Consider the following 17,464-nt stretch of genomic DNA (forward strand, 5'->3'; position numbering starts at 1 on the left):
TCCCATAGATGCACATACTATTTATTTTAGGTCTTTTGTATATATATGTTTAAGGTTACTTAGAATTGGCTGTTGACATACATGTACACATGGACTGTCAAGCATGGAGTCATTGGACCCTAGGTTACTCCAGTCCATTATCAGTCACTATCAATAGTCAACTCCTCTGTCCATTTGTTGTAATACAATGGACTGCTGAAAGGGAGAAAACAGTACTTTATTAAGAGCATGTGGATGCAAGACTATAATAAGTATTCAAAGAGTTTTGCAAACAATAAGCTTATACATTTAGGAGATATCTGTATTTACCTAGTGATGTGACAGTAAAATCAAGTTTAACGAAGGCCAAGCTTAAAATACAATACAGTTATCTACATTCTAATGCAGCATATTAAAATAAATACCATTTAACAAATATTTTGGCATAAAATGAAATAAATGAAAAAGTCCGCGAAACTGTTGCATTGTCTTTAGCAACTAAACAATGTGACGTCATATGTATACTCATGATGTCAAACATAAAACTCTAGATGTACATTTTATTTATACCTTTCGTACACTTCAGAATGGTTTCAACGTTGACAAAAAGAACATTTTGTGCACATTTTGAGACACACAATGTGACTTTCATGTTTAATTTGTGAGAAATTACATAACAAAAAAAATCAGAATTCAAAATGGCTTTCTTCGATACGGACTGGTAGAACGTGGAATTTACCCCTTCAAAATATATGTCAAAGTCCAATGAAAATTATCATAATCAACGAATTGCATTAGAATTATTTTTTACTAATATTAAACTTGTATTATCAAATATCAATAAAATGCTCCGCTGGGCGCAGCTTGATACGACCACAGAGGTTGAACCCTGAACAGTTGGGGCAAGTATGGACACAACATTCAAGCTTGATACAGCTCTGCATTTGAACTGTGATTAAGTATTTGACACAGCATAGGTTTCTGACACAGAATGAATGTGGTCTAAGAACTTAAAAAAATTTAATTTGCCTATTCAAACCATATCATTATTATTTGCTTTTATATATGAATCAGAAAAAACCAACTTAAAATGGAAAATTTTAAAGAAAAAAAAAATCCCCCCCCCAATTTTTGAACCCCTTATGATTCATCACCCCCAAACTCAATCCCAGCCTTCCCTTTAAGGTATGGTACCTTGCAGTACAATTTCAGAGAGATCCATACACTTGAACACAAGTTATTGTCTGGAAACTAGAAAAATGCTTGTTTTTTGGCCCCAAATTCCTAAATGTTTAGGGCAATTACCCCTAAACTCAAACCCAGCTTTCCCTTTGTGAAATGGAACCTTGTAGTACAATTTCATAAAGATCCATACACTTACACACAAGTTATTGTCCTGAAACTAGAAAAATGTTTGTTTTTTGCCCCTTTTGGACCCTAATTCCTAAAATTTTGAGGCAATTACCCTCAAAATCAATCCCAGCCTTCCCTTTGTAGTATGGTACCTTGCAGTAAAATTTCAGAGAGATCCATCCACTTGAACACAAGTTATTGTCTGGAAGTTACAAAAATGATTATTTTTGGCCCCTTATTCCTTAACTGTTGGTACCATAACCCCAAAATCAATCCCAACCTTTCTTTTGTGGTATTGAACCTTATGGTAAAATTTCATAGAGATCCATTCACTTAAACTAAAGTTATTGAGCGAAAACCTATGTGTCTTCGGACGACGATGACGCCAATGTCATACCAATATAATTTTATGCAGTCGTATAAAAAGCAATGGATTGAAGTCATAGAAGTTGCTAAGAACAATGAAGAAAAAAATAAAGTTAATTTTTGTCCCTTTAATTTATGTAGGGGTTCAAAATAGTGCAAGTCTGAGGTCCGGGACCTGTCTTTTCTAGGAGGTGACTTTTTATTTTTAAATTACAAGTCAAGAACCTACCATCCTTAACACAGATCATATGCTTTAAACAGAACCATTAAATTTCTTATGGAGGACCTTTCACTGGACTGAAAATTTCAAATAGTCCAGGACCTTTCATTTTTAATGCAAATTTGAACCCCTGCATGTAGACCAATTTGAAAACCTGGCCCAAAATAAATAGACAGCTGCGCCATGAGCACATGATACACCCATTGCTTATTCAAAGAATAAAGTTCAATAACTTTTCAATGTCATAATCAGACTTTCATGAAAAACTAAAGGGAGGTTATCTTAATAGATATAAACCAGTCACCAAAGTTTCATAATAACTGCTCAAAGCATTATCTGAAATATGAAAATCCCCCCTTTTTTATGAATAAAATCACATACATGTAACTCTGAAACATAAAATCTAAAATTAATAAAAATCGAAAGGGAGCTTACGACAATAGATATAAACAATTCACCAAAGTTTCATGAAAACAACTGTAAGCATTTTTGAGTTATTGTCTGAAAAAAAATCCCCCTTTTTTAAATGAATAAAACCCCACAACTTGGAAACATAAAATCTTAAATTTATAAAAATAGAAAGGGAGCTCATGTCAATAGATACAAACAATTCACAAAAGTTTCATGCAATTTGGTTAACACATTTTGAGTTATTGTCCAAAAACTGGAAAATCCCCCTTTTTTAATGTTTTTTGGATATCAATAAATTTGTCAAACATACATGGAATTTTGACATGGAATTAGTTATATCTGCACACTAGAACACACATTTGTATGTGTTTTTTCTGCATAAACATGTAATTCATAATTTATTAAAACTTCCAACATAGTCCCATTTTGCATGTTATGCATCTCCTTTTTATGCCCTTGTCGTAACGGAGGGGGCATTAAGTTTTACACTTGTCTGTCTGTACATCCTTGCATTGCGAATTAGGTTTATACCCTTTTCAAAAATTACTCCCTTACATTTTAAAAGGATTTGAAAAATAACCCCAAGTGAAACATAGTTTGGACATCTGATTGTGACACACATGGATAACAAAAATCAATGTTAATACCAATAAAAACAATATTCAGTGAATGACTGAGGGATTGGGACCAAAAAATCTCTATGGAAATGAGAAGTGCATATATCCTACTCATAATAACTGCACACCAAATATTATTGACTGTTATAGTAGGTTACCATAAGTTATTTCTTGGTTTCCTTAAACTGACCTCATCACTAATATCAACAAATTTTTGAAAATCTATTGAAAACAGCATGCCTAAGCCACAGCTTCATAACTGTTGTGGCTAGACAAAAAAGAACAAGCAATGTAGCGATTAAGAGAGCTTTGAATGCAATTTTCTATAAAAATGACCTGTAAAAAAATTTAATTTGTCACTTCTAACATGGATAATTTTGCCCACAACAAGAATCAAACTTTAAACTCTATGACCTCAAACTTTTAAAAAAATCTTCGAAACTACATGTACAGAATCTGACAAGAAAAAATTATTCAAACATAGTTATCATTTTCATTACATACCTCTCATCACAAAATAATTCATTGACTACTGCTCCTCATATGCACATAAATCAATAGGACGATCTATGACTCCACTATATAATCTAGAAAGCAATGCCTCAAATGAATTCTGTTCTGTTGCTTAGCTTCTCCTACTTCTCAAAGTAATTGTACCTTCATTGAAAAAACTAAAATAAATAATGTTTAATAAAATGAAGTTATAATACAATGTATCTGTCAAAATTGCCTGTAATATTTTGATCTGGCAAAATTGGCTTGGTTTGATCTTTTAAAACTAGACCAACAAACTTTTCCTGAAAAAAAAATGACTATAAAAAAGTATTTAATCATTTTAATAATGTTCTAATCCATCACATAAATTCCATATGACCCTTAAATGAAGGGATGAACAAAAGTGATTATATATTACAGGATCTCTGAATCTGTCATGATTTATAATGCCAATCTTTGGGGATTAAGTTATTTTAATAATCATGATACTTTGAAATTTTAAGTTATTCAAAGTTGTTTAAATTACACCAAAAGTTGGACTATTTTACATAAGGTAGTATCTGAGAAATGGACTAAACCAGGCAAGGATTGGAGGTAAATGCATTGTACATGTACCTTGTTTTTGGCTTTGAACTAGGTGTTAGTAACTGGGGGTACTCTCAGATCTGTACTTAGTCTTTTTTGTTGTGGGGATGTATAAATACCTACCACGTCTTGTGTGTGTTTTTGTTAGATGTCTTTCTGCTTTGTATAGATCTGATGAGTTAAGCCCTTTTCACATCAATATCCCAGGTTAGGAGGTGGGTTCGGCACCACAAACTACTAGTCTAGCCCCACCACATCTTGTACATTTGTATGTGCCTGTCCCATGTCAGGAGCCTGTAATTCAGTGGTTCAGTTTGTCGTTTGTTGCTGTGTATCATATTTTTGTTTTTTTTTGTTCTTTGTTTTGTATATAAATTAGTCTGTTAGTTTTCTTGTTTGAATTGTTTTACAAATTTGTCATTTTCATTTGGGGTTTTTTATAGCTGACTATATGGGATGGGGTTTGCTCATTGTTGAAGGATGTACAGTGACCTATAGTTGTTAACTTTGATGTCATTTGATCTCCGATGGAGAGTTGTCTTTTCTCATGAGTGTAAACAATATTTCATTTTGAAAATAATTAGGTTATTTAAACAGTCAAGGGTCTAACTTAAATAAGTTATTAGCGAAAAATAACATACATTTGTTATTGAGGGCTAAAAAATCAAAAATCTGTGATAACATATGTATGTTTACATGTTTCAAAGGGGCATTATACATCCTTTAAATTGTGTACTAGTTCTATTGATATTATAATTGTCTTTATGTATATTAAACTTTAGAAAGATATAACAGCCCATAGTTTGCCAATCATGCATAACACACCCATGTTATTACAGAAAAAATATGCCTGTAATAACAAAAGGGTGTTATTACAGCTTCTCTACATCTCTTCAAAGCCTTTTCTCCTACATATATCACAATGTATTTTAATTTCTTGTAATAAATAATGATAAGAGCATGTAATGAGGTTCCGCGCAAGCTTCCTAGTCATTCCCAAGTGTCTCATGTAATAAGTTAAATGCCTGTAATAACTAAGCCTTGTTATTACAGCTAAGTTATCACTTAAAAGCCTTGTCTCATTGATTTACCATGGTTGATCAAAAATGTATTAATTGAATTGGAAAATTAGTTTTCAAGGTTATGTATTAAGTTACTGCGCAAGTTTCAAGAATTTCCAAGTGCCCACTGAAAATAAAATTTTTTATGGTACATTTAACTGATAACAAGCATATGTTACTACAGATTAAGAGAAAGTATCCGTAATAACACATGTATGTTATTTTTCTCTAATAACTTATTCAAGTTACACCCTTGACTGTTAAACATTACAATATGACAGTTTTATTAGGATTGGAAAACAAGTGAATTTTCACTGACTTTTACCAATTCCTCTCTTTTCTCATTGGCAATCATACCACATTTTCTTATTTTTATATTTACATTACGTACATGTAAAGTAGACCTTTCATCTTCTCGAGGGGTCCGATTCCTAAGTACAACAGGGGGCCCTAACAGCTAGGATGAAAATGTTATCCTGCATTTTTTTTTTTGTTGAAATATCTGTCCTGCTGGTTTATTTTTCAATCTTTTCGGTCCTGGCTTTTATTTTTTTACTCAAAACTCCTGTCCCGCATTTTTTCAAATTTCGTCTAAGCCCCCTTTCTAATAACATGAATAAAAACCAAATGGTAGCTCCCTAAACAAGAGCGGAGCGATTTTAAAATAATGAGGCGTTTTGCCAATGGCAATGGGGCGAGTTGACTTGCCGGTACCTCGATAGTCCTATAATATATGAACTCGGGGGCATTATTTTCTATTTCTGTTTTCTTTTTACTGATTTTGCTATTTTTCTTTTTTTTTTTTATTATCAATGTGCCACCCGAGCATTAAAAAAAAATGAAAATACCAGCATGAAAACGTTAAATAGTGAATATATAATGCGAAGGCATATATTATAGGACTAGGTAAAAAAATGTACCTCGAATGACCGAATAACACCATTATTATCCGAAAACACTTATAATGACCGAATAACACTTGAAATTTTAAAATTAAACATTAATTATTGAATAATAGTATATTTAAAATGTATTTTATAGCTTAAAAATGATATATAGAAAGCAGGTAAATTCATCAAAAAGATCAGTGTGTACATCCAACATGGCGACCATTGTTATTTCTTATAATATTATTTTATAATCAATGTTTTTATTAAAAGGCACCAATATGTGCTAATATTAAAATTTCGAGTGTTATTCGGTCATTTCAAGTGTTATTCGGTTAAAAACGGTGTTATTCGGTCATTCGTGTTACCCTTGACTTGCTTCCGTTTTTGCCATTCTTTGACTGATTTTCGGGTTTACATGTGCATGACATGAATAAAGTCAAATGATTTTTCGTGAAAAGTTTAGCACTAGCATCTTCCTAAAAATGTGCATGATTATATTTACCTTTCATTGCGCTTTCCAAGTACAATAAGTTGGTACGTAATCCATCAAAACGAAACACTTTCGTTGCGTTGACTTTCTAATGGATTCTTCCAGTTAATCGACAATGTAACCCATTTCAATATATCTGTTTATAATAACTTTTTTACCCATCAGTTTGAAAAACCAAAGGTCTTTGTATCAACTATCTGACTATCTTTGTCCATTCTTTTTAAACAGTAAAACTTAAACTCAGCAAATTTGTTCCATGCAGTTAAAGATTATCTACACTCATAAAATACCATTATATTTTACAAAGTATGTGTTAGTAATGTCTTTATGTATCGTATATATTGAGTATTGTATTAACTCATATGCTTGATATTTTATTGAATAAAATATTATTATTATTATTATTAATTCAGCAGCAGACTCGTGAGCGTCCATGGATTTTGCGTCATAGTATGAAAACGGCAACGGTGAAAAGATTTCCGGGTTTCCGTATTCGACGTGCCAAGCTTTCGTACATTTACGTATAATCATAGATGTAATCTATGGTATACTATATGAGAGTTAGTCTGGTATCAAATATGGGGATTTAAGTAAGGACAAAAAAAAATAGATAGTTGAAAAGCAAAAATATAGAATGAAGGATCATAGAGTATAATTGAGTATATTTTTAATTATGAAGAATCATGATGCAGAGACATTATTCTCAGAGCATATACATGTCTCTGGAAGAATTGAGAATAAAGAAAAACTAAATTAAGAATATTCAATCATTTATATATTATTTATAACTCATTCACATGTTGTTCCATTCAGAATTAAATAACTCTGCTGAGGGGAGCATGGGAAGTTGGGAAAATTGACAAACGAGAATTACTGTAATCAGAGAAGAATTAAATGTTAGACAGTTAGAGTGTAATAAATAAAATATTAACATATATTTTTCAAAATGTTGTCACAGAAAACACAGATTTTTATATTACTAATAAGATTCTGCAATTTGAGTATCTATGTCCAACAGATGTCAGTGAATTAGAAATTTTACTAATCTGATAGACGTTTAGTTAAGAATCTGTGACAAGTTCTTTTGTAATATTATTAGGAAATTGCCTACCACCTCCTTGATTTAGAATTGCATACTCTTCAAGGTTAAGCTAGTTTTTTTTTGTAATGTTAAGCCCAACGTTTACTGTTGATTTTATCGGCTTTCATTCTTTTAACTTTTCTCATTTTATTGGATTTATGGTTATAAATACCACTTTAATTGGTATCCTCTTTCGATTTCACGGTTAACAACAGACCCACAGCTAAAGCCATGTACTGTAAAAACATCATCTTACCGAAAAATAGTTTTATTTTAACCTGCAGGCCGGAGATTTCTGTCTAGAATTTCATACCAAGGTTGTTTGGGTATCACAGTTTAAAAATGTTATCACCGTTGATCCAATAAACAAATCCTTGGTTGATCTATTCTATACAGCTAGTTTTAAATATATTTACTAAAACTTTATATTTTCTAAATCATTGTGAGGTTAGGTACAATTGAAACCTGAAAATACATCAGCATCACGAAAATCATCAGGAAAAATGATGATACTATTCAAAACAAAAGAAACGTGTACAAAGAAAACATATTCAATGAAACATTTATCTGGAAAGAACATTGAAAAGATATATCATAGTCAAAACCGTGAAAAATAAATCGTATGAATCGTATGCAATGTCAAGGAACATCTGTAGAAATGTTTCTTGACAAATGGTTTATAAGATAAAGTTCAATCAGCACCGTACGATTCTTTAACAATCGGGCTAAACAGAGACTAAGGATTACAAGTATTCGAATAGTACCGACAATTATATACATAATATATGGGCGCTTTAGAGTAATTTATCAATCAACTTGGTTTTTTTGTTTTGTTTTTTTTTTAAATGCAGATTAATCTTACTATACATACATTTTACATGTTTACGTCCGAATATGTCTTTCATATTGAATGTTACTATGACGTATAAGCATGTAAAGATTGACAAGTATGATCACCACTCATTTTAGATACAAGAAACTCATTTCAGGTTTAGTTGGTTGTTACCTTAAATACATGTGGAAATAGGCAATTCAGTCAGTTATTATAATGTTTAAATTTTATATCATGTTTATGACATATTCTTGATATTTCTAATTGTTATATTTTAGATTCAGCGAAATGGCATTTAGAATATAAATGTATCTTTTGTTGAGAGCTTTTTTTGATAAATCGATCCTGTTGTAGATCTTCAAAATAGTTTCATTTGGCTTTCAAAATAATTAAAAGTCAGGGGCCAATGGAAAACGCATGATATACAAAAAGATGACCGACATAAAACGAAACCACAAAATAAGTACACAACACATTACATAAACATATTAAACACAATCTCATTTTAAAATGCGATGCCACAATTTCCTAAAAGTGCACATAGTTCCTGTTCTTTTTGGTACCTGTTGCATGTGTTGCATGAGAAAATAAAAGTTGATCAGAGGTATTTTTCAATATATAGTCTTTAACGTGTAATAACATCAAGAATATGATTACGTCAAATAAAATATCTGAAATGTTGCGAAGAGGTTTTCTTAATAAATCACGCAGTGCAAGGTGTTGACATAAATTTATCATCACAATTTAAGTAAAAGAAACAATTTTCAATTCCTTATTTCATAATGCCTTGTTTATAAAATAAATAATCCCGTCTTTATATTGGATACTAAAGTTTAATGAAGAAGAAAAAAATGATAAAAGGAATATACAGCCGTGTCATCAGGATTTTCGAATGAACATATTTCTTAACACAAATCTTTCTAAATTAAAAGATGGCCTTCAGAAATATTGTGATGAGGTATAGGTAATCAGAGATCGACTGCAAATCAGCGATATTGATAATTGTTTTTTCTACGCTTTAAACTACTGTTTCCAATGCTCAATTAAAAGTTTAAACTCAACGTCTATGTAAAAAGGAGTTTCTCAACAAGAAAGTTATGCGTAAATACATATTTCTTGATTTATGTTTTCATAAGCAAATCTTACCCTGTGAATTGTACTGATTCTAAAAAACCGAGGAAAGTATATCAAAGTGCTGGACGTTTGATCGACAACATACTTGTTGGTGAATTGGTATTTCAACAGTCAGTCGGTGTTCTATCCTATGTTCTGTGCAGCAACATTCATACGGCGCCTGCATATGGAGAATGTATCTCAAGGTTGGTTTAATATTACGTGTTAATATTCATGACTCGTACAAGACCAATCTTCTTGCGTTTCCTTTCATGATTTCATTGATAAAGGATATAAAGGGTACGCTCTCTCTCTCTCTCTCTCTCTCTCTCTCTCTCTCTCTCTCTCTCTCTCTCTCTCTCTCTCTCTCTCTCTCTCTTTCAATGAACAATATATGCATATACAGAGTAACAACAAGTGTTTAAAGAAGAGTGACAATACAATTGTGGAATAAGGTATGCTAATATTTCAACATTATCAAAACATATAATTGGCTTAAAAAAATGATAAACAGTTTTAAACACAATAACAAAAGCAAACTTGTTAGTTATTTAAATACACTGTCATAATTTATGTCAACGTTATGCATTACTCTCCCTTAGAGATTTGCTACGAACTACTATTCTATTGTCCACATTTATGTTAAAACTATTTGATACAGACTGCGTTACTTCTTCTGATGTACTACTTTGAGTACTGATTGAACCTCTCTGTCCTATGATAACAAAAATACATTCAGATTATATAAAATCAGGCCGGTTAGGTTTGTTTTATGAATGATTTGGTTTTCTGAAATGAAACAAATATACTTGTGTAGTAAATATACAGATAAGTTCTGTAATGACAAGAATAAAAATATAAGAGTATGTTTTATGTAACTCATTATATCATTCACCCGTAAATTACCTATATAGACACCTTTCACCTATGCCTAGAACGATATATAACCTTTAAAAAGCAGTTTTTGCACGGTTAACACAATCAAATACATCTGTATCTATATATAGCTTGTGGTTTATTATATTTTAAAAACCCTGTAAATCAACTTTGTTTCCAATTTTTGACATTTTTACCTATTGTGTCTGTTTGTTTTGCTCACATATTGTTGTCAATAGAATGGAATTTTATACGACTACTGTCATACACAAGTGAGAGGTTTAGCTAGCTATAAAACCAGGTTTAATCAACCAATTTTCTTTAGAGTACGGTATTTTTGTTATTTTACTTATTTCCAACAGTATTATGATTATTCCACTTTCTCAACAAAAGAAAAGAAAAATTTTAAACATGTCTAAGCAGAAACTTTAATTAGATGAATGTTTCATTAAATATTGATCGAAAAAATGAAAACTACACTTTATGAACTGTATGCGTCCGAATTGTTTTTTTATGATTTACCTTCATCTGCACAAAGCCAATTAATTGAAAGTCGAGGATGTATAAGAACAGTTGTATATCTGTATGACCAAAAAGAACTTTAGAATAATAGCAGTATCACTATATTGTCAACTTTGCCTGATGGAGTTGAAACCTTAGTGTCTTAATAATTTCTAAGTTTTATTTAAACAGACATTACAAAAAAGGTTTGTTATAAATCATGGCAGTACTGACTACTGAGCTGATGATACTCTTGCGAACTGATTGGCCACCAGCAGCGGTATTACTCCAGTGGTGTAAACTTACAATTGTTGTCTGATCATTACATGGAATTATAATAAAAATAATACAAACAATAAAGTGAAAAAGACTTTTTTTCTACTGCTTTTCCGACGACAAGTTTTAATCTAAATTTAAACAATATAATTCATATTTGTTCGAAATTTTCATAACCTCTTTAAATTGTATGCAGAATATATCTTAGTGTCGATATATGTTTCTGTATAGACGACTGTTTTACAAATTCTATAACAAGAGGTTTTACTTATACGCGAAAAATGGTGGTAATGAATTTTTTCTTATTTTCTTATAATCAATAAGATAATATTATTTTTAATGGAAGCGTCATTGTCTGCATTGTGGCGAATGATTCTATTGTTGAGGAATTTTAAGACCCTGTTAGTTTGGCTTCGGATTTAATCATATTAGCAACATCCGAGTAACTTATATATATGTTTTTACTCGTTGATCTAGATATATCTCGAATTATTTCCCATGTACTTATAAGTAATAGTAAAAGTTCAATACTACAGTGACTAAATGTTTTGTTTTAAGCTTTTAACGATATATCAGCAACAAGGAAACTTACCAGGCACAGCTGAATAACGTACTGGCATAGATGATATTTTTGTCGTTGAGTTTGAATCTATAAAAAATAAGATTAAACACAAAACGTAGTGTATCAGGAAAAGACTTTCAGACCTAGCATTTTGGCATTTTTTCAACTTCCTATTACATTTTACCACCCAACTGTTTTGTTCGAATGCCACCAATAAGTCTCACATTTACGTAACGCACGTCTGTTGTACAACATAGAATGTCAGGTCTCTTTGATGTGTTATCCTGAAATTTGGTGTTTGAGCATACATAAGAACTATTGCACTGTTTTCAAATGAATCGTTGCTGTAGTGATACTTTGGATTCTAAATCATCATTATGAGTAATAAAGGATTGCCCAAATATGTGTTATATACTTTATATCTTGAACTTAAATGTTGAAATGTACAATAAAGAAAATTTGCAAACTAAACTTTACTACTGAAGAGGTAATTCCGATTTCGTCTTCTTGTGACTTATCCATTTATATGTAGCAAAATTTGCCTGCATATTGAGTATACATCAATGATACGATTTTGAAGGCCTTCATGCGATTCATGCTTTAATTTCCAGTGTTTTAGTAATAGCTATAACATTTGTAAATGTCTTTCTGTATGTAAGTACTGAGCTATATTTTGTCTATATTTTGTCATTAAAGGCAATGTTTTCTGGTAAACAATTTGTACATTCGGTCAAAGTAATGGGTACGGTATATAACAATGTAATTGTCCAATGATTTATTTATTTTGTAATATTGTAGGATTAGATAAAATACAATTACCAATTGCTTTTGTTTTAACCTAATCGCTGGATAAGACTCATCAAAGTATTTTATTAAGCGTTTAATGGATTGTCATAAGTGTAGCATGATCTGATGAATCTTCCGCATCTATGGACAGTCACCCCCCGGATCTGAGGGGCTGATCATTCTGAAGTTTTCTGTGATTGATAAAAATAGAGTACCACTCTAATGTTACAGTTTTATTTGTTGAACTGTTTAAGTGTATACCGCATGTTTAAATAATGCGAGTAAACGATAGTATTGTAAGAGTATCCTGTACTATACTGGGCAGTTAACTTACGAACGCTCATAAAATGCAGTATCTGCTCCCCGGAACACCTCTATATGTGTATAAACTTCGTCAGTTACTTTGTTTAATATGGTTCCTCTGCTTGGTTAATTTATGTGTACTAAACGGCTTCCTGTATTTGTAAGTAACTTTGCTATTTGTGTTTCTGACGTCTTTCCATAGATTTTAATTAAAACGAGCATCCTCCAGCTCAAGTTAGTTTTACCAGTGACATGCATATTTCTTTTTATATGTATCCAAGATTGATAGAAATAGAGTACCACTCCAATGTTACAGTTTTATTTGTTGAACTGTTTTAAATAAAACGATTAGATAACGAATTTCTGATAATTCTATGACTTGTATACAATCTAAATTTATAGTTGTGGTGTCCGACGTGGTGGGAGATAGCTTACTATACAAAAGAAAAAGGCTATCAATATTCCATTATTTATCCTTATGCTCACCTTAAGCTTATTACTGCTTTGTTTACAATTTTATTAATATTGTGTGTCCTTTTTTAACTTGCCTCCAGCAGAACTTTGTGCTATCTGCCATTACTGAGTGTTCGCGCGTTTATATACAAAATGGCAAGTGTCACGTGAAGTACTGGTCCACTTGTTACTTGTTCTTCCCGGAACTATACAATATTAAGATATTGAAAAAAATAGAATTGGAACCATCTAGAGTTGTCTTATGATTGTCCTTTAACATACAATATTAAAACTAAGCAATAGAGGTCATAATACCAATAAAATAACTTGAAATACGCAATCGGACACCACTGCTTGCGGATTGATTTAGCAGACGATATACGCAAGTACATAGAAGTAAGTTGCATACAACTTAGTTCATTCCCCCAAACAAAATATTTACAATATATTTGTGTCCGGCAGGGTATAACCATAAAATATTAAATCTGTGGTATTCAAAATACAATAATAGATCAATTGTCAGGGGGACGAATTGGTATTCAAAGAGATAGAAATCGACGTTTCATTCCCCATAAATTGACAGACGGCAAAATAGCCTGTGAGTAAAGAAATGTATTTAGCCGTTGTTTATAAAGCAAAACAAGTCATGAAAAGTAGATATTGGTTTAAAGAAATTCTTCTCAATACGAGAATTAGTTGTTAATTTATACAGAAAAGGTAAACTATGAATAAATACACACATTCCCTGCCGTGACACCTGTACAACAAATGTAAACAGTGTTTTACACATTAAAAATTTAATTTACCGAATAATTATCATCATCATTTCAAACCTATGTCTAAACATGACCTAGAAATGTGTATATTAGCTGATGAAAACCATATGACTCATGTCATGTGTAAATGGAAACATTGTCTGACTTCAGAGATAACAGAGTCAAGGAATATTGAAATAAGTAATTTTACTTTAAGATATGTTTGTATATTTCGTAAAGTTTACATGAATATGATTACAATCATAATATTTCATAACCATTTAAGACAAATATGTGAAGTTCCAAGAATACGGTGTGAGATAATATATTTCCACAATAGATTTGGCTACTGGTTATTATCTTGTTAGGCGCAGGGTTAAGGTTGGGCAAGACAGCATATATTCTTAACTAGTAAGGCAAATGTTTTTACACAAACAGGTTTAACCTTCATTTACGTTGATCGTATGTGCCATGACTAAACATGCCATATATGATTGGTCAGAAATATAATTATACTGACTCGTGCTAGAACAACATGTTGTTTTTTTTTTTTATCTTTGTGTTAATTAACAAATTTTTGGCATTATTTCTCAAACAGTTTGCGCTATTCTGCATACACTCTTTGGAAAATTTATATACAATTTCTAGAATAAAACAATTGATTTCCAGTCGTTCCGTTAGTAGAGTGCTTGGTTTTGTCAGTTTTAATTTACCTCTCTTTTAATTTACCTTGGAATTCGTTTTTCGTTAATAGATGTGTTGTCTTAATTCGAAAACTTTTGCCTTGTTATCTTTTAGTTTTTCACAGTAATTGTAAAACTGAACAGGTATCACCTTCATTTGAATATGTTTTCCCCATTTCAAATAAGCCCCTTTAATTTAACTTAAGCCTCGTGTAAAGTTATTTCACCCCCTCATAAAAACGAATTAAAATTAGGCAAAGGTACCAAGTCAGGAATATGACAGTTGTTATCCATTCGTTTGATGTGTTTGAGCTTTTGATTTTGCCATTTGATTAGGGACTTTCCGTTTTGAATTTTCCTCGGAGTTCGGTATTTTTGTTATTTTACTTTTTAGAAACCTCGTTACCAATGGTTTTCATAAGAATACATGTCTTATGTTGTTAAAAAATGTTGTTCGTCAATAATTTTAATGTAGGGCTGTAAGAGTAATGGATTGTAACTCGACCTAGATTTATCAATATTTGAAAACTTGTTACCGAGACAGTGGAACAGATATTGCATGCATGGTCTCATCGGGTGGTTCGTCGTTAGTTGGTCCGTTCAACTGTCGTTAGTACATTACTCCATAACATAACTAGTTTCCACAAGCTCTGTTTAACTATACACTTTATTTAAGTACCAGTACCTTATGTAAAAGTGTGCATTATGATGATGAAGAGGGTTTTAACGACCTTGACTACCCATGAGGTTCTTGTATGGTCGGTTCTATTCACTTAAGGACAATTACTTTGTTACTTGTGTAACATAAAAAGGGATTGTAACCTCAGCAAAGAAAATATTTAAAACCAGATGCCTTCAAGTAACAAATTATTGATAAATATTTTCTTTGAACTACCAATGGTGTAGCAGATTTCAGTTCATTCGAAATTTTCCTCATTTGAAGTTGTAAGTGCAAATGTACTCAATATTGGGATCTCATGTTTGAGACGGAATTACGCTACTCCTATTGAACAAAACAAACAACATCAATTTTAACATATTTAAAAATATCTTTCATTCCAATAGTCCATTCAGTTCATACATTGTACTTTGTAGACTGTAGTTCATAGCACGTGCCGTGACAAAACATTCTTAATATGATTGTTCTGTATAACAAAAAGAATGAACACGGTAATCTCAAATGTAACTAATTTTAATCACATTTGAAAAACGTATCAAAATGCAAGTCGCAATAAAAGAAATTGCCTTGCCGTAAAATTCTAAATAAATTGCCCTGTAAAAATTTTAATTTTTGACGTTAAGCATATCAAGGTTAACTTGTCATAATGCGTAGGAATTATATAGCTAGAGATTAAAATGTATTACTTACTTTCATTGCCATGACGGACTAAGTAAAACATCCGAGAAAAATCTGGTTCTGTTCTTTGAACGTCATCTGTAAACAATAATGTTAAATATGAAATAATTGATACTGATCATGCTGATATGATAACTCGCAACAAAATAATCATCAATGATTTGACTTTAACAAAAACAAAAACATTCAATCTATCAAAACGCCGTAGAATTAATATATGATCCTGCTATTTACTTACACCCTTACATTTACGACTGAAAACAGCAGCGCGGACATTTAGTTATAAAACATCTCAAGATGGATTAACTGGAAAAACAATTCGATTGTTCTATTGCAAATAACTTAACTTGAATTTCATTGCTATTGATAATGCAGAATTTAAGGCAAAGTTAGATCAACGCTACTTTTAAGTAGAGTAACAATCTTTTTAAGAAATATTATCAGAAACGTCCTTTTTTTTTGTACCCCGGAACATTATGCAGTTTTTATCGATATCAAAACACAAACATTGCAAACATGAACATGTCTATAAGTACAAATGAAAGTCTCAATTACTCATTAATCTCCCTAATACATAGCTTTGATTTATTGTCTAGGTTTTGCTTTAATGTTTGGTCTTTTTTGTTTTCATCAGGTCTTCAACGTTTGGAATAGTTTTGAACTTAAAATATTTTACCTCTAGAATAGACCTTTACTATAGGAAGTGAATCGGGGTAAAATATTTTAATCCGTTAATGTAAGTTCCTTACTTGATATCTAAATTTTGTGTATCTAATGACATTGATATTCAAAGCAAAGGAAGTCATAAGCGGTCCCTTTTAAGCTACCACAGTAGAAACTTTAAGATCATTTCGGCTTAATTAACACATAACTAAGGCGTCGCCATAATATTTGTTGTTAATATATAATTGATAAATCCACTTTGTATTTAAATATCTTTAATCATCTTGGTGGGCAAAGGTTGTGCTGTATAATTTTTCTAAGCATGTCCATATCAAATTTCAAGTTGTATAGTTTCACTTTATTACTAGAATTTCTTTCATTTGTTTCAATTCGAAACAAATGACAAGTACATATTTTTAACAAAAACAGCATCATTTTATAAAAGTACATTCATTCAGCATTTTATTTTGATAATCTGAAATAAGTTGATATATCTATTTTTTAAGGGCCAACTCTGCATCAAATCATACCTTTAACTTATAAATTAATATTTATTTGCAACGATTTAAAGGGGTACAGAACACATAAGAAAGATAACTCTTACGCATAGTGTGTTTCGTCGCAGCGTTTTTAAATCACATGAAATATGCCAGAATTTAAAAGATCCTGATCAGAATGTTTACATTGTTGCTAGTAGCAGACGTACACTTTTTGTTTTTCGTTTAACCAAGGATTTGTATAGTGACTATACAAATC

General features: G+C 31.3%; 1 protein-coding gene across 2 annotated transcripts in view; it reads right to left on the reverse strand.

Moving 5' to 3' along the window:
- Positions 1–8,840: 8,840 nt before the first annotated feature.
- LOC127719107 (uncharacterized) overlaps positions 8,841–17,464 on the reverse strand; it is a 29,219-nt gene continuing 20,595 nt past the window's right edge. The window contains exons 4-6 of one of the 2 annotated variants that reach the window (XM_052225132.1): positions 16,058–16,123; positions 11,739–11,795; positions 8,841–10,208 (exon numbers count right to left, since the gene is read on the reverse strand). In XM_052225132.1, coding sequence (XP_052081092.1) covers positions 10,075–10,208; positions 11,739–11,795; positions 16,058–16,123 — 257 coding nt within the window. In that variant the 3' untranslated portion in view covers positions 8,841–10,074. Of the gene's footprint in view, positions 10,283–11,738; positions 11,796–16,057; positions 16,124–17,464 lie in introns of both variants that reach the window. The other variant, XM_052225133.1, reaches the window with a different exon arrangement.

The sequence above is a fragment of the Mytilus californianus genome, unplaced genomic scaffold (genome assembly GCF_021869535.1).
Source record: "Mytilus californianus isolate M0D057914Y unplaced genomic scaffold, xbMytCali1.0.p SCAF_10, whole genome shotgun sequence".
NCBI lineage: Eukaryota > Metazoa > Mollusca > Bivalvia > Mytilida > Mytilidae > Mytilus > Mytilus californianus.